Source organism: Stigmatopora nigra, chromosome 1, assembly GCF_051989575.1.
Source record: "Stigmatopora nigra isolate UIUO_SnigA chromosome 1, RoL_Snig_1.1, whole genome shotgun sequence".
Taxonomy (NCBI): Eukaryota; Metazoa; Chordata; class Actinopteri; order Syngnathiformes; family Syngnathidae; genus Stigmatopora; species Stigmatopora nigra.
The window spans coordinates 25,611,604-25,636,041 of record NC_135508.1 but is presented as its reverse complement, the minus strand read 5'-3'; the positions used below and the strand labels follow the sequence as shown (position 1 = coordinate 25,636,041).

Sequence of the window (24,438 nt, the reverse complement as noted above, 5' to 3'; positions counted from 1 at the left end):
CCATTTTAGTCGAAGACTGGCGTGCTGAGGGAGAAGGGGGGTGAATGGGGGTTGAGCCCATCGAGTGCCGTTGGTGGCCCATTTATCATATCTCCGCCCTACAGTCCTCCTGCTCCCATGAGGGCGGCTCTTTATATCACCCCAAAATCCTCCTAACTGGCGCCTTTTCCCCTTTTATCTGCAGGAGAGGAGACGCGCATTCTACTTGGACCGCGTTGGATTAAACCTCGTATTCTACTGGTGAGAAAAACACGTTCTATGTTCAAATATCAACAAAAACAGCACCTTCCTGAATGCAGTTGCTTTTAATGCTTTGCTTGGATTTAAAGGGGGCGGGCTGCGTACTTGTGAGTCGACTCAACACGACGCTTTGTAGTAGGTCGGTACATGGCTCTCTAACCGGGTAAAGCGCCTAGTTTTAAGGGGCATATTTCGTTTTGGAATTCGGGCTGGGTTTTAAACAGGTGAGTGCACATTTTGCACCCGAAAGAGAATTTAAAGAGTATAGTTCGAGCCCCAGTGAGAGGAGGCGATATGCTTTCAATGAGAACCCGCCTATTGTTGATGTTTGCCCGCCGCTTAACACGAAACGCGCCTCGTTAGCTAGGTCGCATTTTTGAACGAGATGAATTGATATTTTCCACACGTTTAAGAACGGCACGCTGTAATAAAATGTAGATAAAGCTCTGATTTATGTATGTGCCCAGTGGGGTGCATATACTGAATGCATGGGATGCTTTTGGTATGTGAACGCACCGTGAGGCCTGCTGCTCCTGGCTGCACTATTCAAGCCGGTTAGACTGAGATCCGTGCGTATGAGCGTGCACATGGGCCCGAAATAGAGCCACAGGCAACCGTAGGTTTCAGAACTAGAGGCGTTGTGGCTTTGCGCCTTTTTCGCCCATGAACCAACCCCCCCCCCCCCCCCCCCCCCCCCCCCATACTAAACCCCCCCACCCACTAGCCCCCCCCCCCCTCCACCCAGGAGGCCACCCCCTCCACCCACTAGCCACCCCCTCCACCCACTACACATCCCCTCCACTCACTACGCATCCCCTCCACTCACTACCCATCCCTCCACTCACTACCCTTCCCCCATGTAAGTGAAACCAGCGCGTTGTCTTTCAAGGGGCTTTGACCATGTGTGGTTTTATTTCCTAGGTGTGAGAAGTAATCATGAGCGACAAAGGAACAGTGTCGTCTAAGGAGAAGGAGACAGAGAAGAGGGGTCGTGGAAGACCCCGCAAGCTTCCTCAGGTAAAAAAAAAATCCTTCAGGTGCACTTTTTTCAGTATCAACTGTGCGTGACTCACCAGTTTTGGGAGTGCCATCCTATCCAACCATTGCAATGTGATATTCCCGTCTTTTAATGTATTGCTGTAGGATAGCTCATTATAACATCATTCTTAATAATACTATTGATACATTGACTCCCGCTGACAGTTAGACATCCAAACCTTTGGAATTGGGAAGGTTGCCAACAAATGACCATGGCTGGGATAGCAAGAAGTGACAAATTTCTTTAAATTCACATCGGCTCGATAAAATAGCCGAATTGCCTAATCAGTTTTAATGCACTCAGACCCACCTTTGCTCCTATTGCACCGGCAGACATGCCATTCTGCAGTTTGCCGAATTGTTTTGGTGGCTATGAGCCGCAACAATGAATAAGAAACAAGAAATCCACCAATGTGGGTTTGCACTGTAGGGTAATTGGTCAAAATGTATTCATTAATTTATTGCTTGCGCAATTTCTTTCTTTTTTTATGGCGCTGACTTACAGTTTAGTAAAATTATAGGTGTCTGTATTCTGGTGTACAGTGGCACCTTGAGATACGAGCTTAATGTGTTCCGGGACTGGGCTCGTAAGTCTATTTACTCGTATTTCAAATCAACGTTTCCCATAGAAATGAACTACTGTATTTTCACGACTATTCGGCACATCGTATTTTTAGCCGCAGTGTCAATAACGTGTGCTAATTCTGTTATTTACACACACAAAGGACGCACCGTTCTTTTAGACGCAGCCAGGCATGGCGTATATATATCATTTATGGATGAATAGCAAACCGTAATAGCGCTGTCTGCGGAAGCAGCCCCAGACGCTATTTCCGGTGCACAGTGAATGCTGGGATATATTGGATTGGATAACTTTATTGATTCCGTATTCGGGAAATTTCATTGTCACCGTAAGCAAAAGGGTGAGGATTCAGAAATACGAAAGGTATTTTAGACAAAAGGTCCCATAGTCCTTTTATCAATGCACCCAGGTTGACGGCTGACGGCTTTGCACTGATAGTATCAATATACTACAACGGCGAACATGCTAGTTTTGTGCTACATGAAAAAACATAAAAACACGTTTTTTAAAAAGGCAACGGAAGCAAAACTCTTTACAATACTCGCATCATCATCACCCACAAAACCATCAAAGTCCTCATTTTCGGTGTCCAAATTGAACAATTGTCCATCGAAAATGCCGAGTTTAATACGTACGTCCAGACAGTCACAATCGATTCGCAAATAGTAGCTAGCTGGTAGCTAGCATGACTTTTCCAACGGTGCTTTTCATGCTTCGTCAAGCTGTATTGTTGTTGATGTACATAGGCCACAATCCATTGGGTCTATTGACAAAATAACTACTTCATATGCATTCACTGCACAGTACTATGTCTAAGGGAAAATAGTAGAGTCGGTTTACCCTATCGACTGATTTGTTTTATTTTATCCTGGTAACAATTTTAGTATTGGTTCATATATAAAGCGCACTGGATTATAAGGTGCCCTGTCTATTTTGGAGAGAAAATTTGACTTATGTGCGCCTTATAGTTGTGAAAATACGATAAAAAGAAATTAATTTGTTCCAACCCTCTGGTGACAACAAAAAACAGGATATTGGAATAGAATTTTTTTCAACAGTTTTATTTTGATTTCTATTAACAGAGTAAAAAATAAATACAGTGGTACCTCAATATACAAGCTTAATTTGTTCCGGGACTGAGCTCGTATGTCGATATTCTCGTAGCTCGAATGAACGTTTCCCATTGAAATGAACTAAAAACAAACTTATATGTTCCAGCCCTCTGAGAAAGCACCAAAAACAGGATATTGGATAGGGAAATGTGTTTTATTTCTTCTAATTCGCCACCTTTTAACAAAGTAACACATAATTAGTGGTTTATATTACTAAAATGTGTTTAATAGAACTAAAACTAGACAGATTTTGCGGAGGGTAGAGAGAGAGAGGGCCAAGATGGCGCCATCACGCGGAAGCCAGTGACAGTAGCTCTGTCCACGCTTATTTGTTTTTTATTGTTTTACAGCCCTTTTCTCTTTTTTTAAATTACATTTGAATATTTCTTAATACAATCAAACCTTGTGATATGACCGCTCGTCATACGACATTCTTGTCTTGTGATGAAAATATTGATCAAATAATTTGACCGAGATACGATCAAAATTTTGTGATGCGATCTAGCCAGGTGGCCATGGCACTGTCTTTTTTTTCATCTCTTTCGTATATAAAATATTTGTACGACCACTGGGCGGAATGTGCATATCCCTACCCACCCGCTTTTCCCCCCGCGTTGGTTACAGTTACATACCAGGTAAACAATATTACTATGTAATTTATTTTCTAATTTTACATCTATTAAATACATTTTACTACTATTAAACTACTTTGTCAATATATGGCGAATTAGAAGAAACAAAACCTTTTTTTCCAATCCAATATCCTGTTTTTTTGTGTTTTTTCAAAGGGTTGGGACAAATTAATTTGTTTTCAATTCATTTTAATGGGAAACGTCTGCTTGAGTTACGATATGCTTGTCATACGATCAAAGCCTCGGAACGGATTACGATCGTAAGTCGGGGTACCACTGTATATGACACAAATATTGAATGTCACATCAAAGTTTATGAGTTCCCTGCCCTCACGACCATAAATGTTTTCATCTTTTTGTCGGTGAATCTCGGTCTCACTAAAAAGAAAAAAGAAAAAGACTATAGTGAAGAAGACAGGCACAAATGTAATAAACAAGCTACAGTCATAACCACTAATACGTAAATATACATAGCATTATTCAGTATTTGCTTTTATTATTTTCTGTCCTCTAATGGAATATAGAATGTGCTGTCATTACTTTCAAGTTTCAACCTGTTTATATATGAACATTATTCATTAGTGATAAATGAGCAATACCTAGGGGTGGCATTGCAAGGACATAGTGATTTTGCTCATTGATTTCGCCTTCTCCTCCATCATTGGTTGCACTGACTCTGACCCAGTACGTATCCATTGCCCCTAGGCTTTTAGCAGTGTAGGTGGTTGTAATGGTGAAGATTCGGGACCTATCACTGTGCATTCCTTTTTTCATCAAAATATCCTTTAGCTTTATCCTGTATGTCAGGTTTATCCTGAGGCTTGGTCCAGGTCAAGACAAAGTGGTCTTAAGACGTTTCTACTACTTTTAAGCCAATAACTTTACCAGGGGGTTCTGGGGATGAAACATATTAATCTAGTTTAACCAAAACAAATATAAGAGTAACATGAACTTGAATTATATTCATTTCAATTGACAAACTTGCAAAAACAAAGTCACATGTTGGTTACATTTACACACCAGGTAAACAATATTACTATGGGCAAAGTTCTGCAAAGAAAAGCCGACGGTTGTCAATGGACACGAAACGCGATAATTGATTTCCACTTCCATTTCCACCATCCTTAGCAACAAGATATTTGCTTTGATTATCGCAGAGGAAAGTTACACGCCTCAGCAAATTTTCAACTGCGATGAAACTGGTCTTTTTTTTGGAAAAAGATGCCCAGGGGGACATTCATCGTGGTCTAGGAGAAGGCATTACCGAGACACAAACCCATGAAGGACCGCACAACACTAGCGTTGTGTGCTAATGCGAGCGGTGACTATAAAATTAAGCCGCTACTAGTGTACAATGTGGAGAACACTCGTGCCTTTAAGAGACACAACAACATCAAGAACGAAAACCTAAAAGTGATGTGGTGCGCTAATTCTATGGCTTGGATTATGCGTATTGTGTTGATATTTGTATGCGTCATTATCGAAATATTTTGAAGGGGAGGCAAAAACAATCAACTCTTGATGCGTCCGTTTTGAAGACTGGCAAAACGTCCGGTTGGGGTCAACTCGTAGAACTAAGGTAAAAAAAAAAAGATTAAAACTGAATTAGAATTCAGTTTTGTGGGAAGTTACATTAAAAGTTGTCTGTATATAGTTATCCAAGTTATTTTAATTTGTTTGTTCGTTTATGAGTGGGTTGTTACCATGGATAAAGTCCCCCCGAACAGCCCTGACCTCTGCCTCCCTCATTGTCTCTTCCCTCTGCGATATACGTCTGATTTTACATCTATTAGACACATTTCATTAGTGTTAAACCACTCGTTATTTATTACTTTGTCAATATATGGTGAATTAGAAGAAATAATACCTTTTTTTCTCTCCAATCCACTATCCTGTTTTTTGTGTTCATTCAGAGGGTTGGAACAAATTAATTTGTTTTCAATTCATTTAAATGGAAAACGTCCACTTGAGTTACGATATGCCTGATCACAGTCTCGGAACAGATTGCGATCGTAAGTCGAGGTACATATTTTTAAAGTGAAATGTCGAGTTGGCCCAACCTTGATCTAACCGTACACTAAACTTAATTCAATTTTTTTTCTACATTTTTTTTTTTACCTTCCTTCTCCCAACCGGGTTGGCTGTTTGCCCCGCCTCCCCCTGACTTTCACTATCGATGGGCTTTTTTTTTTTGCTTTTGTATTCCCTTCAAAATAGTCCGAAAATGATGCACAAAAATGTCCTCACAATAAAATACCGCACAACCACTTTCCAACGAGAAGTAATATATAGTCTTCATGCTAATGATCGCTACGCTATTCGTGCTGAGTGACAGGAAAAAAACACTGAAAAAATGCTACGCCCCGCCCAGTGCTCGTAGATATCTGCAATACACGAAAGAGATGCGGCAAAAAAGACAGTGCGCTAACATCATAAACAGTCTCATGTCTTGGCCACCTGAGAGATACTTATTTGCTCAAAATTTTACTCGTATCTCGAAATGCTCGTATGTCGAATGTACCACTGTAGTTGTCATGGTGTTTAGTACTGCTAAAATGATTTCGCAGAGGGGAGAAAGAGACTTTTTGCACGGCAACATGCTCGTAATAGATTTAAATGAACTTTGATCATAATACAGACACTCAAAAGTAAATTTAATCTAACCTTACACTAAACTTAATTCTAATTTTGTTTTACATTTTTATACCTTCTCCCGGTTGGCTCTATTTGCCCCACCACCACCCCGACTTTCAGCTTCAGTTTTTAAAAGGAACCTATCGAGGGTTGTTTACTTTTGTCTTCCCTTCAAAATACTCAGAGAAAAATCCGCCACGCGCACACACTGGACCGACTATTGGGGGGGGGGGGGGGGGGGGGCGATTAAATGCAACTCTTCGCCCAGTGCTTGTAGATACATTTACAGGAGGGAGTTGCGGTGAGAAAGATGCATGATGTTCTCATAACAGCCTATCGCGTCGGCTGTATGCTCGTATATCAAAATTTGTCTTGTATCTCAAGGTAAATATTTGCTCAAAATTTTACTTGTATCTCAAATTGATCATATGTTGGGGCACTCGCATGTCAAGTTATTATTGGATTTACTCTACAGTGCAATCATGAGCAGAATGTTAAAAAAAACACTGGAGTTTTCAGATTTTTTGGCTAACATGAGTGTCTTGATTCTAAGGAGCCCAGCGAATCCCCGACTGCAAAGAAGCCGAGAGGGCGGCCCAAGGGAAGCAAAAACAAAACCACCACCAAGGGCAAAGTAAGTCCATGATGTCTGAGTTCATCGCGTCAAATAACTGAAATGCAATGATTGGGATAAGTCCTAACTAAGGTTACTGGATCAGAAAGACAATCTCTATCCCAATCACAAAAAAATTCCATGCAGGTCAATAAAATTTGGTCAAATTACAATGTCCTGTTTTATATAAAATGGTATCCTTTGACCACTTCATATTTCTGCATAACCAGTAGAAAGTTAAAAATGGGTCACAACCTATAGTAGAAATGCATACATACGTACGTACGTACGTACATAAGTATTCTATCTCTCTCTATCTCTATCTCTATTATTTCTCTATTATTTATTTCCTATTTAACTGCCTCAAAATTTACACCATCGCTACGGTTTCCGCCATCTTGATTCAACTGCTAAATTGGAAGAATTCGGTAACACAAATGCATTCTGATGAATGACTTCATCGCATATCGATTTTGCGGGAATTGCATTCACTCTGGAAATAGGACTAGGGTACTTCTCAAATGGCATTGGCGGAGGTTGGCAGCTCTGCATCTGAATGAGTGCTTTATATATTAGTGGTTGATTTTTTTTAATCAAGATTATCGCATATTAGCATTAATTTACGAGACAATATATTCCTTACTTAAATTGGTCATTACGACTGGCCTAAAATTAGTCCAAATTTGATTCGGCCGTCCAATGCCTTTCTCTCGCCCAAAATAGCCCAAGTGACCTAACCACATGGTTATAACACAACATAATAGCACCAGCCAAACCCTGAAGAACGCATTTTCCTTGGTATTCCATGGCTTTCATCATTGATGTCCTACAGTTCCTGTCAAAAATAGCATAGTGCAACTGCATAGTGATGCTCAGTGTAGTTATTGTTCTTCATCAGCATGTCATGCGCAAAGTGACATGGGTGCAGACATTCATGCTGTTTCCACATTACCAGCAAACACTCCACTCAACGCACAGTCCTAGTTCTTCCCAGCCTGTTGTCTTCATAGCAACAACTGATTTTTGTCCATCACTCTGAACCCACCATGCGCATTGTCCTCACTGCTACTTTACATATGAGGGGTAAGGCAAATATTTATATTTTACTCAAGTTTGTGATATGGGTTCAGCGACTAAGGCCATTTGATTAAGTGTATAGGCCAGGGGTGGGCAAACTTTTCGGCCCAGGGGCCACATTGACTTAAAAAAATTGACGGATGGGCCGGGTCTGCACAAGATAAGATACATATAAAAAAGCTGCATCCATTAACAGTACATATGAAACAGAAACAGAAAAAAAGGACTTAAGTACTAACATACTCATCACTCATAATTAAAGTATATAGTAAAAAGTAAAGTAAAAAGGAATGTATTAAGAAATATTAAAATGTAATTTAAAAAAAATAGAGGGGCTGTAAAACAAGAAAAACAAATAAAAGTGGACAGAGCTACTGCCACTAGCATCCGCGTGACTGCGCCATCTTGGGGGAAAAAAACATTTGGACAACGTCGGCAGGCCGGATTAAAATCCCTAGCGGGCCGTAGTTTGCCCATGTCTGGTATAGGCCATTGGTTTAGGCCTCTGCTCATTTCCACCAGAAGTTTCTGAGCCGTGGGCCAGGTAGCCAGCGAACTACAGTGCCTGGAGTCTTTATAGTTCCTCTTGGCCTCCAAAATAATAGCCAATGAACCCAGTGCCCTGTGTTCATCTTTCTGCGGAGAGGGAGGCCTGCCTCCTGCAGGCGGTTCAATGCAATAGGCACCATAATGTGTTCAATAAATTATCAACTGCCCTAAAAAGGAGGTTCCATTCGTACAGGGGCTCACAAAGGAATTTATATGATTTACATTTTGGAAGAAGTTTACACAAATAATGGCAAAAGCAGTCTTTCCCCTCGATTTCTTTCACCAGCAGAAAGAGAAATTTAAAAAAATTAAAAGAAATTTTAAATTGATTTGAAGAAAATTGAAATACAGTCGTACCTCGAGATACAAGCTTAATGCGTTCCGGGACTGAGGTCGTATGTCAATTTCCTCGTAACTTAAACAAACATTTTCCATGGAACTAAACTAAAATCAAATTAATTCGTTCCAACCCCCTGAAAAACCAAAAACGTGATATTGGATTGGAAGAACATTTTTATTTGTTCTAATTCTCCCCTTATTAGCAAGGTAACAAATAACTATTGTTTTAATATTACTGAAATGTGTTTAATAGTACTGAAATTATACATAATTTTCGCAGGGGTAGAGAGAGAGACGTATAGCGAGGGGGGGGCTTTTTGCACTTCAACGTGCTTGTAACATTACATAAACAAATTTAAACGAACTTGGATTATGATGTGGACACAATCAAAAACAGATTTAATCTAACCTTACATGTGTCGATAAAACTGTAGCTTTAACTCTGGGGTCGGGAACCTTTTTGACGAAGAGAGCCATCAACAATTCATATTTTCAAACATTATTCCTTGAGAGCCATACTCAGAATTTAAAAGTAAAAATGAAAATGTGCATTTATTATTCATTTCACCACTTTGAAAGTAACAAAATCTGAATTATTTTGAGAACATTATTTCACTGTTGCTAATCAATTATCAATGAAAGAATGCATGCAGAAGAGAATAAGGAAGAAAAATTACGATTGAAAATGGCGGAGAGGCATATACACCCATCAAAAGAGCCACATATGGCTCTCGAGCCCTAGGTTCCCCACCCCTGAATTTGATTTGGCGACACTACGGCCTTCTCGCAGGCGTAAGGACACGTCATTGCCTTCTCGTAGGCGTAGGGATACGTCATTGCTTTCACCCACTATGATTGGATAGTGATAGAGTAGGCAAACTCCACCCACAATGGCCGACGGAGGAAAACAAATGGATTTGGTTGCAGGATTGCTGACAGCCATTTTCCAGATGGACTTCTCCAGAAAAAAATGGACATCATTAAGAAAGGGTGGTCAATTCCTAAGCTAGCAAGCCTGATTTACAACAGGGAAAAGGGTTTGTCCGCCACTTTCAGTTTGCCAAATACGAGCGCTACCCCTGGCTCACGGGCTTGTATTGCTGAGAGTGCTTGTTAGTTGCCACCGATCGATATGGTGTTTGGAGCAAATTTGCAAACCAGCAATGAGACATCAAAGCACTGCCTTACACTTACGAGCAATGGTGCTCTTCAAACCTTGGGGAAACCTGAGTGGAGTTACAGTTCAGCGAGCAAGTGCACAGGGACACAGAGCACCACAACGAAAAAGTAAAGAAAAATCGGGAAATCTTAAAAGGTTTGATAGACTGTGTAAACTTTCATTTCGGGGACACGATGAAAGCGCTGCATCACCACACAGAGGAAATGATAGGTTCATTAATAATTACCCTTCTGGTGTAATTATCAATATCTGCAGGTAGACATCTTATTCAATTATTGACATTTAATTAAATAGATTGCATCATGGATAAGGACCTTAAGGGAAGATACAGCAAAGCCCCTTGTCTTCAAAAGTATCCTCTCGAATAGTAATTTGCGTACGGCTTTAAGGCCATGAATCAAAACAATTACAAGGTTCAAAAACAACATCTGTAACAATAACAGAACAGGAAACTAAAACCAACCCTCATTTGGATTCAAACAATCACGCCTTCATTTGACCTAACAATCATATAACAATTACATAACGAAGCCCGAAGTGCGTCACGAGGTATGTACACTATACGAGTGTTATGGAAGTGGCAGATATCCCGAGTCCTTGCTGCTTCCCGATCAACAGCCCTCAGAGCCCGATACTGGGTGAGATGTAGCATAAACATTCCTTGGATAAGAGGTCCACGTGAGAGTGGACCAGGCGGCTGTTTATGTCCTCGAGCCGAACAATAGGAAGAATGATTTTAACAAAGAAATGAATTACTACACATATGTATTATAGTAATACAGAATAAACCCAACAGGAAATTATGTGGAAGTTTCGGGAATACCAAAAAACTTTCCCTCACGCAGCCTTCTCCATCTTAACGTAGAGCCACGGCACACTTTTCGATTTGCCTCGGTCGGCTAAGAACAGAACTGATTGTAATGTATGCCATGGATGATTTTACAGGAAAATCTCCCAAAAGTCTCCTTGACTTCCTTCAGCAGAAAAATCTGAGTGAGAGCATGTGGCGGCTGTACACATAAGTGGGTTTGACAGTGACCATCCCCCTGTCCACTGCTTCTGTCGTGCGGACCTTTTCAGCCCAAAATAGAATCAAAACTGATTCCAGAACTACAACAGGTTAGACTCGACTGTCATTATTAGCTTTGATGGCGATAGAAAAGAACTTCTTGATGGGGCTGAAATGCATGTGTAATCTGTACAACAGAGTAATTGAAATCTTCTTGGGGGAAGAATGGAGGCTGGATTTTGTGTATAAATTGAAATAATTTTTGCTGAGTAAAATGTCTATTTTCCTAAATAATGTTTGAATTTTTTAGGTTATTATTGATTATTTTTATGTATCGCAGCTGTTTCTGCATTAAAGGTTTTTAGCCATAAATTACTTATTGAGGGTTGGATTGATTCACACACTGCACTACTGAAGGCCTAGGTGTGAAATGCACGGCTCGCCACTGAATCTAGGTGATGTCATGTTCTGCGAGGGTTTCCTCCCACATTTCAAAAACATGCATGGTAGACTGATTGGACACTCTAAATTGCCCGTAGATATGGGTGTGAGAGTGCAAGGTTTTCTGTCTCCTTCTGCCCTGTGATCGGCTCGCCACCAATTCAGGGTGTCCCTCGCCTGTGGCCTGGAGACAGGTCAAATAGGCTCTAACACCCCTGCGACCCTAATGAGGGAGGATTAAGCAGTTCAGAAGATGAGAATGAGTGTTATCTTTGCTTAATAATGCTTCTACATATGACAATTTCCACCCTTTGATATGCAAATTACTGTTCTACTATACACAAACAAAATCCAAGTCATGAAATACCCCACAACGTCAATTTTTTAAATTATCACAGTCTTATGTATGGTGACGTGCTTTTGCACTGAGGTAATATATTTGGTAGGGTGGTTAGGGGGGCCTTACTTGTAAGCCCACAGTGATCAATTATACTTATCATTCCATTCAAAAGAAGAAAGCTTTGGTTTTTGACAGCATTTTATTTTGGGGGAAACCTTTTCCTGGACTATTTTGAAACATTGTCCAACATCATCATTGTGCTTTTATGGCTTGTCACTGACCAGCATTGGAACAGACTTTCAGTACATATCACTCCTACACAACAGTCATCTCCAACTTTTCCCCCCAAAAGTCAGAGATTTATTTATCACATTCATTATTTCAAGGACTACAGGATTATCAGAGCTGTGCAAAGGGGTTTTACTAGTTTCGGGAAGAACATAGAAGTGTGAGGACCATATTTTGAGAGTCCTAAAGCTTGGGAAAACCTCAAAAAGTGGATTTATGGTGCGGACACTCCCACATTCACAATGAATGTGTTAATGGACGGAAAGCTGTGCGCTGCTCATGCTCGTCTGAAAAAGCCTTTGACCCCAGCGTGCACAAAATGTTGATGTCACACGAAAGCTAATGGTCCTATTTATCGCATACCAAGCGCTCTTGACAATTTTACGATAAGTAAAATACTTTCTTCATTGTACACAGTGCAGAGCCATATATGTTGTATTAATAGCGCATGAAAAGTGGATTTGCATGTACCGAAAATTAGGTGATAGTACTTATCGAGTGATTGGTCTGGAAACTGACTTTCTGATTTAGCAACCATCAGTCAGAGTGTGCCATTGGGTGCGGATTGCCAGTGAAGAGTCAATGGTGCATCTTGTGCACTAGGCTTTAAACTGAAATATTTATTTTCTCATACGACACCTGAACAGTACTGACCGGTGGACCGGGATGACCTATGTTGAGCATAAGTTTGTAACTTCCACGATTTAGATTGTGTCTCTGTTGGAAACATGTTTTTCTTGAACATTTTCTTGTCATGGCATTTAATTCGGGGAAGCGCACTTTGTGGAGTAGCACTATCAATTTCGTCATACACTGCTATGTATGATGACAATAGGCTTTTGGTGATTGGATTATGATAAAGCCCATGTCTGAACAGATACATTATCAATAATTTTCCATTTTTTTAACTTGAACACAGGTCCGGTCATTTTAGTGCGATGCCACAAAATAAACATGACACATGGTTACTCACACTTTTTTTTCCATTTCAAGGCAAAGGCAGAACCTGCTCCTGGTGCAAAACGCAGAGGAAGACCCAAGAAGGAGGTAAAAATCTCCGTCCTAATACAATTAGGGTGATTTCAGGACACGTTTTCTGCCACACAGAGTACATTCCAAAACACTTCATGTCACTATTGGCGCAACAAGAATTTTGACTTTGAAGCATTATTTGAACCTGCTTTTTTTAAATCTATGATTTATTATAGGAGTGAACCATTGACATTTAATTTTGGAATTCTCACACTAGAGGGGTCAGCAGTATTTACCACCGAAAGAGTCATTTGATCCTGTTCCACGGGAAAGAAAACACTGGGAGCCGCAAATACTGTTTTATATCTAAAATGAATTTATGAACGCATTTATTAAATAGAAAGACAAAATATTTTTTCATAAACAACTTCCCTTTCATGCTTTGGGGTTCACCCCAGCCGTACACCTATGAGTGTTTATAAATGTTTATTGTTAGATCGTTTTTCTCCACAATTTAGGCATCGGAAGGAAATGCAAATGAATCTGCCCTGGCATCTTTGAATGTTCCATTTGCTTCTGATATTTAGCTTTTCTTAAATTTCTCCATACTTGGCCTTGCTGCAGTTGAAAGTTGCAACAAATGGGCAGCATTTTGACCGGTATACCGGCTTTTGCGAGTATGACGTTTATTTTGAGTGACGAAAAAAATAAAATATTTATTCTTATATCAAGATCACAATAATCCTCCAATTTAGAACATGTAATGAGGAGACGTGGAAACAAGGTAGCGTAAATGAGACGGTCCAACAAATAACAAACTACCCGTGGGGTTTAAATAGACAAGACTGGAAATAATTGTCAATGATACGCACCTGGAAACAAGAGGCAAGGGCAAGCGAAGAGGGGAAACACACGAGTAAAAAGCGAACATACACACACAGGATAAAATTAAATAACAACCTAAACTGGGGCTTTGCACGCCAACGCACTCGTAACCTAACAAACAAATTTAAATTAACTTGGATTAATATATACACACTCACTCAAACATACGTTTAATATAACTTTACACAAAACTGAATTCAAAAAAACTGAAACTGAAGATTCGACAGACCTACAACAGTTTTGAGAACTGAGACAAATTATTATGAGACTGAATAATGTTTAGACTTCTGTTATGCATGTTGTTTAAATCTTATGAATATATTAGCAAAAGTACACCGGGGTCTTCAGAATCATGTGACCGGAGGCGCGTGTGGATGGATTCTCTTCTTGCAAGAATAAAAGGTTATGATATCAGATGCCTCCATTATTGAAAGTTGAACTTTGGAGTACCCTTTGGTAAATCTATCAGTTTTAATTGTTTTTACCTTCGTTCTCCGGGTTAGCCGTTTGCCACGCCTCCACCCTCTCGTTTGCAATCGATGGGCAGTTTGCTGTCGTATTCCCTTCAAAATAATCCGAAAATGATGCACACAAATGTCCTCGCAATAGGATAACGCACGGCCACTTACCAACGAGAAGTAGTCTTGAATGAGCGATCACAGAAGCTAACAGGCTAAGGAAGGAATAACACTGAAAAAATGTAACAGCTCAGCCTACCCACATATTGATTATGGGTATTAAAGTTTTATTTTGAGAAAGGCTGCCATTGGCTATTGGTTTTGTGTGCAGTATACTTCCTTACCCAGAAAACCCTCTTTTTGCCCATGGATGCGCGTTGTGCGTTTTCTGGTCCATGTGTAGGCGAAACTCGTGTGAAGAAACCGTTCAGTGCTCGTAAATATCTGTTATACACGACAGATGTGGCAAAAAAGACTAGAGATAATTATTTGCTCATAATTTTCCTCGTATCGAGCATTTCGTATGTCGAGGTACCACTGTAATTTATTTCCCAAGCCACTCAGATCCGCAGGATAAAAGAGCCGCACGTTGCTCCGGAGCTGCTGGTTGCCTACCCCAGGACTAGAGAGTAAAAGAAGTTTAAGGTACATAATGTCCTCCCAAACTTGAAATTGGACTCTTGTAGCTCAAACAGAACTACGGTAATACCTCGATTATCGTGGTTATTGGGTTGCCGGACCCCCTGTGAAAAGTGAAAATCTGCAAAGTAGGGTCACCCCCATGCATTAAAAGAATAATTATAATAATGATTCCTTCTGTGCTGAGTCCTAGTTGCGCGAGTGACCTCTGATTACAGGTTTCTGTGTGAATTTTTACATTTTTATGTACTTAAAAAAATGATTTTTTTTTTTCAGTGCTGAGTCTCAGTAGCAAGAGTGGCTTTGGTGTTTTTTTTCTTCTTTTTATTAAGAGCCCCACACAGCAGCATTCCCACACATGAGGAGAGTCAATCAATCTTTGAGAGCCTTGAACCCTGGCTTCTTTAGTTCGTCCTTGGACAGAAATGTTCGGGACAGCATTCTCTTCCAAAAAAAAGGCCATTTTCATCCATATTGAAGATTTGCTCCGGCAGCTTTTCTCAATAGTTTTAGGGAACACGTAATGCCTCGCCGCAAGAGGCAGCCTTTCCATATAAACGACACGCTATGAAGGCCGAATCGCTGCTTCAATTTCTCGAACCAACCCTTGCTGAAAACGAAAGTTGTACGTGGTCGTCGCGGGCTAGTCTGGCTTGAGGTACCAGGCTGAGGATCGTGTTCATCGCCATTTTGTCTCCATTACCACCTTCAGGCCCCATAACATTGTGGAAAGCTTTAGCCTTACCTCAGATTATATTTGCATCCAGGCTAGAATTATTTTGCCTACAATCTTGGATCCAGAAAGAAGGTGCATTTTTCATTCGGACAATGGTCTTATTTTGCGCGTTTGCGACCGTTTTGGCATCCTTTGTTAATGATATCGAGGCGGTTTTATGGATGCTAGTGAACGCTAGATTCAAGTCTGTATTTTCCAGTTACTGTCGCTGTTTCCCGCTTTCATGTCCAACAGTGCCACTTTTTCATTAATTCTTAGCATTTTTCACTTTTTCTTCAGTTTGGTTGATGCACAAATAATGAGCGTTTAGGGCACAATGGTGAAGGCTGCAGAAATGAGAGAAATTGGCCAATTGGCATCCGAGAACTCGTAGCTCGACATATGAATGCGCCAAAATACAAGCAATATGAAATACAGGTACAAATTTTTGCAAATATTTATCTTGAGATACTAAACAAATTTTTATATACGAGAGGGTGCTCATAAGAACATCATGGGCACTGTCTCTTTCCCCACAACTCCCTCGTGTAATGTCTCTACGAGCACTGGGCGGACAAAGCGTTGACTTTTTTCAAGTGCAATTAATTAATTTCATAAGTAGAGGTGTACATTTGTACTATTAAACATAATCACAAGTTATTTGTTGCACTGTTAATAGACGGCAAATTAGAACAAATAAAAATGTTTTTCCAATCCAATATCCTGTTTTTTTTGTTTTTTCAGAGGGTTGGAACAAATCAATTTTTTGCTATAGATAATTAGTTCATTTTTATGGGAAACGTTCGTTTGAGTTACGAGAAAAAGGAACATACAGTTGTGGTCAAAAGTTTACATACACTTGGGAAGAACATGTCATAGCCCTCTTGGGTTTCCGTTTTTTTCTACAACTCTGATAGAGTGATTGGAACAGATACTTCTTTTTCACAAAAAAACATTCATGAAGTTTGGTTCTTTTACAACTTTATTATGGGTGAACAGAAAAAATGATCAAATCTTCTGGGTCAAAAATGTACATACAGCATCATGAATTAGCAATTTTGGTGACTTAGGAGGTTGCGTCAGTGAAATGAGCTTTAAAGCATGGCCTCTTAACTTCTTGTGATTATGAATGACTACAGCTGGTGACTTCTCTGAGGCCATTTAAAGAAGGCACATTGGATGCAGATGACCACAAACGCTAAAATGGGAAAGTCAAAGGAACTCCGCGTGGATCTGAAAAAGCAAATCGTTGACTTGAACAAGTCAGGAAAGTCACTTGGAGCCATTTCAATGCAGCTGCAGGTCCCAAGAGAAACACTGCAAACAATTGTTTGTAAGTATAAAGTGCATGGCACTGTTTTTGTCACTGCCACGGTCGAGAAGAAAACAGTCAGGGGGGTGAAAATTCAACCGAGAATCACCAAAAAGGAGATCTGCCAAGAATTAGAAGCTGCTGAAACACAGGTGTCAGTGTCCACAGTCAAGCGTGTTTTCCATCTCCATAGAATGAGAGGCTGCCGTGCAAGAAGGAAGCCCTTTCTCCAATAGCTGCACCCTAAGGCTTGACTGAAATTTGCTGCTGATCACATGAACAGAGAGATAAGACCTTCTGGGGGAAAGTTCTGCGGTCAGATGAAACAAAAATCAAGCTGTTTGCCCACAATGCCCAGTAATATGTTTGGAGGAGAAAAGGTAAGGCATTTAACCCCAAGTACACCATGCCTACCGTCAAGCACAGTGGTGGTAGTATTATGCTCTGAGGCTGTTTTGCTACCAATGGAACTGGTGCTTTACAGAGAGTAAATGGGATAATGATGTAGGAAGATTACCTTCAAATTCTTCAAGATAACCTAAATCCATCAGTCTGAAGATTGGGTCTTGGGTGCACTAGGGTGTTGCAACAGGACAATGACCTCAAACACACATCAAAACTGGTAATAGAATGGCTAAATCAGGCTAGAATGAAGGTTTTTGAATGACCTTCCCAAAGTCCTGACTTAAAGCCCATTGAGAACTTGTGGATAATGTTGAAGAAACAAGTCCATGTCAGAAAGCCATCAAATTTAACTGAACTGCACCAATTCCGTCAAGAGAAGTAGTCAAAAGTTTCAACCAGAAGCTTGTAGATGGCTACCATAAGGGCCTAATTGAAGTGAACATGGCCGGGGGACATGTAACCAAATATTAGCGCTGCTATATATATATATTTTATCACTTTTTTTCTGTTCACCCATAATAAAGTCATAAAAGAACCAAACTTCATGAATGTTTTTTTAGTGACAAAGAAGTATCTGTTTCAATCACTATCAGAGAAAAATCAGTTAGAAATAATTGGACACTCAAGAGAGCCATGAGATTGTTATTCACAAGTGTATGTAAACTTTTGACCACAATTGTACGAGCTCAGTCGCGGAACGCATTAAGCTCGTATCTCAAAGTCCTTGAAGGGGAGGCCTTTCAGCGAGGTACACATTTGCGTTAGGGAAGAAACAGTTTGTGAAGGCTTTTGGTATCCATCCTTTCTGTTTCCTTTCCAGTATACAGGCAGAAAGGCTTTGCTCTTAGTTGTATTAAGTTCATTTTGTCTTCTTGTGGCCATGTCTGGTCTACATTATCCGCGATATTCCACGGATGACTGTACTTTCTTGACTAAGCGTGGCATGGAAACGTGTCAGGTAACAAAACGACCTCAAAAAACCTCCACTGTCTGTTATAATAATCGAACATAGGCTTTGTCATCATCATTGACTCGACGAAAGCCTTATTGTCATCATACCCAGAAACTGCAATTGATGAAATTTGTAGTGCCATAAGGTGCGTTTTTTCGGCAAAAGACCCAAATAAGTGAAAATAATTTCAGACTCGTGATTTGGCATTCTGCCGTGATGGATACATCGCATCACCCCCGAGCAGATCACTTACCTCACTGTCTTTCACTTACCTTCAGTCCGCCAGTAGGAGGCAGATCACCACCCAACGTTTTTTCATGTTACCTCACCTCGAAGTTATTACACAGAAGGGATTGTGTGTCGTGTTACCTACCGCAAGTTTAGAGTCCTAATGGATGTGGGGTAAAAAACGTAAGCCTGTTTTTACGTACTTTATGAGACCTATAGCTTCTGCCAGAGGGCAGCAGCTGGAACAGATTGTGACCGGGAAGGTATGGTTCCCCGATGATGTTCCTGGCTCTGCTGAGGTAACAGGGGCTGGCAATGTCTTCCAGTGAGGGCAGAGAGCAGCCGACGATCTTCTGGGCAGTGTTAATCATTCTGCATGGCCTTTTTGTCTGCTGCCGTGCTTCCAGCGTACCACACTGTGATGCAGTATGCCAAAATGCTCTCCACGGTGGTCTATAGAAGGTTACCAGAAGCTAAGTGTCCAAGTTGTTCCTCCTGTGGACCCTGAGGGAATGGAGTCGTTTCTGGGCCTTCTTCACTACTGCTGTGGTGTTTATAGACCAGGAGAGCTTATCTGTGACGTGGACCCTCAGGAATTTAAAGGACTGGACCGTGTCTACACATACTCCATTTATGAGAAGTGGGGCCAGATCTGTGCTATGTTTGCGAAAGTCCAGGATTATTTCGTTTTTGTGGTGTTCAGTGTGAGATTGTTCACCAAGCACCACGAAGGCAGTTTGTTGACCTCATCTCGGTAAGCCGAGTCATCCCCTCCTGAGATGAGTCCGACCACAAAGGTGTCATCGGCTGATTTGATGATGGAGTTAGACTGGTGGGTCTGTGTACAGTCGTATGTGTACAGGGAGTTCAGAAGAGGACTAAGTACCTAGCCTTGAGGGGAGCCAGTGCTCAGTGTAATTGAGGAAAAGAGGTGGGGACCAAGTCTAACAGTTTGTGGTCGGTTTGTTAAGAAGTTCTTTATCCAGCAGCAGATGGAAGAGGATAGTCCAAGGTGGGAGATTGTCAGTCAGAATGTCCGGTATTATAGTTTTGAAGGCTGAGCTATAGTCAATGAAAAGCATCCTCACGTAATTCCGATGGTGCTGTGTGTAGAGCAATGTCGATAGTATCCTCTGTGGACCTGCTGGCTCTATAAGCAAACTGGTGAGGGTGAACTGAGGGAGGGATTTTATTCCTGATATGGCGGGCGACCAACTTTTCAAAGCACTTCATGATCACAGGTGTGAGTGCAACAGGCTTATAGTCATTCAGGCTGTCAATGGTTGGCTTTTTGGGGACAGGGATAATGGTGGCAGATTTCAGGCAGGATGGAATGATGGATTGTTGCAGGGAACAATTGAATTTGTTTGTGAAGACTCCAGTCAGCTGGTCAGCACAGGCTTTAAGCACCTTCCCAGGTACTCTGTTGGTGCCAGCAGCCTCCCTGGTGTTCACAGACCGCATTACCAGTCTCACTTCATCTTCCAGAAACGTCAGTGTACTGCTGCAGGGTGGTGGTGGGGGTGTTGAGACTGGGACTGATTTGTCAGTCTCAAAGCGGGCAAAGAAACAGTTCTGTTCCGCAGATGAGAAATGTCTATTTTCGGATAAAAACAACGTACACTGCCAGCTGCCTGCCGTTTTCCCCCCCCTCGGTGCTGAGTTGAGTGACAGTCCTCTGTCTTCCGCCATTTTCCTAGTTGCAAGCAGAAGACGGGAGTGGCTTGCGCTTGCCAGTTTCAGCATGGATTTTCACATTTTTATGAACGTTTTCTCAGAAAAATAATCTGCAATGTGGTGAGGCCGCGAAGTGAAGATCACAGTACCTTGCTATACAAGACTCGCAATACTATTTTGTCTCACGATATTGGTTTCACTGCCAATGACAGCACTGCGAATCCGCCCCTCATATCGAAAGTGAATTAAATGTCTACCACAACCAATGGGTACCAGGTAATTAACAATATTTTTACATCAACCTGTTGGTTATTTATTTATTACACCCTTTACAATTAATATATCTATTCTACAACAATAACCTTTTGAGCTACAAAGTATCACGGTATATCAGAGGTGTCAAAGTGGCGGCCCTGGGGCCAAATCTGACTCTCATCATTTTGTGCGGCCCAAGAAAGTTAATCATGAGTGCTGACTTTCTGTTTTAGGATCAAAATAAAATGAAGAAGATAGATTTATTGTACATTTCCTGATATTCCCCCTTTTAAATCAATAATTGTAATTTTTATTATTTTTTTTCTGTTTTTAGTTCAAAAATCATTTTAAAATCTAAAAATATATTTAAAATGGCGCTCAAGAGGTGATGCGATGTTTCCATCGTGGCGGAGTGCTAACAAGTCTGAATATGTCAGTTAAGAGGTCTTGCCTGAGATGGCGGACCTGTGGAGAAGCACTATACAATTTCGTCATACGCAGCTGAGGGTATGATGAATACTAGGCTTTTTGTCAAGTCAATGATGACGACAAGGCCTATGTCTGATTAAAAAGATAAAATAAACATTGTTTTAGATCTATAAAAAAGAAAAACTGAATATTCAGGCCCTTTTATACAGTTTATTTAATCCTTTTAAAAAATTGTCCGTCCCACATGAAATCGAATTGACGCTATAGCGGCCCGCGACCGAACCCGACCGAGTCTGACACTCTATATGATGATATTGATGTATTGTACAAGTAAATTTTGAATAATAACCAATATAACCACTCTAGGTTTTCTTTGAAGTATCTGAATAAAAAGCGACTGCTTCTTACGCCACGACTTCTTCCCAGACATTGTGGTTCCGTAGTAAAGTAGTTCTGGATGTTCTCGTCTTGGCAACTCGATGACATTAGTCATGTGGTGGAATGACCCGTAATTACCCTCAACTTATTTTTATGAATGAACACAACCAGCTGGGAATTAGTTATGGGAGACAAAAAGACTGGTGACTCACTGTGCCCACTGAGTCACTGCCCCCGTTTTCTTCAGACCAGAGCGCGTTGTCAAAATGTAGGATAAACATTGAACCTCTGAATATAGTCAAAAGTGTTGAGCTTTAAGCATTTATTAAAACATTGTTTTCTCTCATTTTTAGGACAAGGAAGAGAAGGCTTCACAGGAGTCCTCTGAGCAGGAAGAGGAGGAGGAAGAGGACCAGTAATATAAAGCGCATGCTACCTCACTTAACATTTACTGACTTACTGTTAACCATAACTGGACTGTATTTCCAAGAGCAGTGCTACTTTCATGATCACCGAGAGCCTCTTGGTTTAAACAAGGGCCAACAAAGTACAATTCTCATGCAACAGCACTGGATAGAACGCTGGACCTGAAGAGTAGGTCTAAGTATCACATGACATACGACAGCGCTTTTCTCTATATCTTGAGTTTCACCAGTCTTTTATACAGGACAGGTGGGCTTTTAGGGGGCTAGTGTATTTTCTTTTTTCCACTGAGAGATGGTTTGTAGTCTTTTTTTGTTTCTCCTCTCCTTACTCAATGTTACTTATTGATTATGCTGTACCTGCGTCTGAGATGGTAGGGCTTGTAGACTTTGTTTTGTACTGGATAAAGGTGACTTTTACCAATACTCGTGCTTTCGTGGTGTGGTTTACCCTTTTCTTTGCATCGTTTGCTCAATGGGGTTGATTTTCTGTGTTAACAATGAGAATAGATCACTGGTTGTGTACTGCATATACATTTCTCTTCCTTTCCCCTGTGTTACCACTCAATTGTAGAACGTTCTGTCATGTAGGACGTGAGGTGTTTCTTCTTGAACGGCCTTGTAGTGGGGGAGACAACTAGTTTATCGTTATTGTTTTTTTTTTTCTATACTTGCTAATTTGATACCATCTTAAACCATGTGCTGCTTCTGTTAAGATAGTGTCAGTTCATAAAGCATAGGGTACCGGGTTGGGAGTAGTCGGTCTTTCAGGGAGCTTTTACAGACGTTTTTCCTGCACCCTCACCCTGCTAACTCAAAGACAAACTGCCGACATAAAAACCCTAATGTAAATTGGTACTAATCTCATAGGGCTGCATATGTTATCCCCCTCATGCCACCTACCACCTACATCTTGATTTGTGTAATTCTCGTGTTCTTATTGTTTTAATATGCGTTTTTAAGTATGTGTTTGGATTCCTAAAATGTTTTTTTGTCCACCTGGAAGTCCATCCACACACCTCAGCTGCTGCAACCTCAGTTATATTCCCCGGAAAACTGCAAACAGACAACACAATGCCTGGAGGAGTTTGGTACCTCATTCAGCAGACTATACTGTATCTTTGCATTTAACCCTTTAGTGTTGGTTTATTTTGGCAGATGTTGGACAGGTTTCTTGATTACGTTTTTGTTTTTATTTTGTTTTTATATACCTGGTGGAAGCAGGCCTCAGCTTGCAGACTCGTGTATGCGTGTGTGCATGTGTGAAGCGAGTCAGGGAGACTTGTCAGCTTGACTGATGTGTTCACTGGGTCTAACAGTTGAGTAGGTTTTTCTTTTTCTTGTTGTGCACTGAAAAAGCACTGAGATTAGACATTTCCTGCTTGTTTCTCAAAATTTGATTTGTATCAAAAACTGACATCTACATCTGTTCATTTATATACTGGAACCAGTTGAGGAAGAAATCATTCTTTCTAAAGGACACCGTATATAAATGTACAATGTATATATTTTCTATGGTACCCAACAATTTGTATGAGATGAAATGGTCAATAAAGATAATTTTCTGTCATGTGTTCCATTAAATGTTTATTTGGTTATTTTAAAAGACATGGGTTGGAGATGCATGGAATGACGTGTTTTTAATGATTAGTGGGTTGTTGGGTTTGAAATTATAGGGTTGAATTGGTCCATTTGAGTTGGGTGGTGGCATTTGTTTCCAACCCTCCTAGTTCAAATGAATTAGAAGTCTTCGTGATAAATTCAGTTAAGTCTTCGATTTGACAATGATCAATAACGGTAATCAATACCCTGATTGAGGGAGGATAGAAAATCATTTTCAAACGTTACTTCCCTTAAATGTTTTTAACTTTTACAATGAGCGGTGGTTACTATTTTCTGTTTGGGGGTAAATTTAATTATGTCTCACTGGAGCATCCAACTTTAATATTGCTGTTTACCCCCACATATTTTGTGTGTATGTATGAGGATAGGCATGCATGGTTGTTTGTCTCCTTGTGGCCTGCAATTGGCATCTGCCCTGAAGTAGGCTGTGATAGGCTCTAGCACCCCCCGCGACCCTAGTGAGGATAAAGCAGTTCAGACAATAAGATAACTGAACGAAAAGAACACTCGGTTCTGAGGCATGGAGTAGCAAGAAGTTCTACCTCGAAAGTCGCGGTGGAATACATTAACATCTTTGCCTTGGTTATTGCACAACTAGTAGGTTTAAATTTAGTGTAACGTCAGATTTAAAGTTATTTTTAATGGTGGGTGTATAATAATCTAAAGTAATTTAAGTTATATTTAAAGTTTATGTTATGTTCCTAGTGCCTCCGTCAAGCCCCCGTCCTTTCTCTCTTACCGCAGTGGGGGTCAGTGCATTTTTTCGTGGGGCCTTCAACGGGTAAAATCCCGGCCCGCCACTGTTGAGTAGTTACATTTTATTATTGAAGATTTTAACAACTAGATAGGTGTTACTTTGTGAGTAGGTGGTGAATTAGAACCAATAAAAAGATGTTTTTCCATAATAATATCATAATTTTTGTTTCTTCAGGGGGTGGTAATTAATTAATTTGTATTTACAGTAGTTCATTTCTATGGGAAAAATTTATCTGAGATATGAGTAAATTGACATA

General features: G+C 40.5%; 1 protein-coding gene across 2 annotated transcripts; it reads left to right on the top strand.

The window, feature by feature from the left end:
- Window positions 1–23,386, top strand: hmga1a (high mobility group AT-hook 1a). 2 transcript variants are annotated; one of them, XM_077714100.1, is made up of 5 exons: window positions 1–240; window positions 1,162–1,257; window positions 6,793–6,873; window positions 13,069–13,122; window positions 21,734–23,386. In XM_077714100.1, the coding sequence occupies exons 2-5, from the start codon at window positions 1,177–1,179 to the stop codon at window positions 21,797–21,799; spliced, it is 282 nt and encodes a 93-aa protein (XP_077570226.1). In that variant the 5' UTR covers window positions 1–240; window positions 1,162–1,176; the 3' UTR covers window positions 21,800–23,386. The 2 variants fall into 2 exon arrangements, with proteins under 2 accessions (XP_077570226.1, XP_077570233.1); XM_077714107.1 differs by lacking the exon at window positions 1–240 and adding an exon at window positions 309–464.
- The last annotated feature ends 1,052 nt before the right edge of the window (window positions 23,387–24,438 follow it).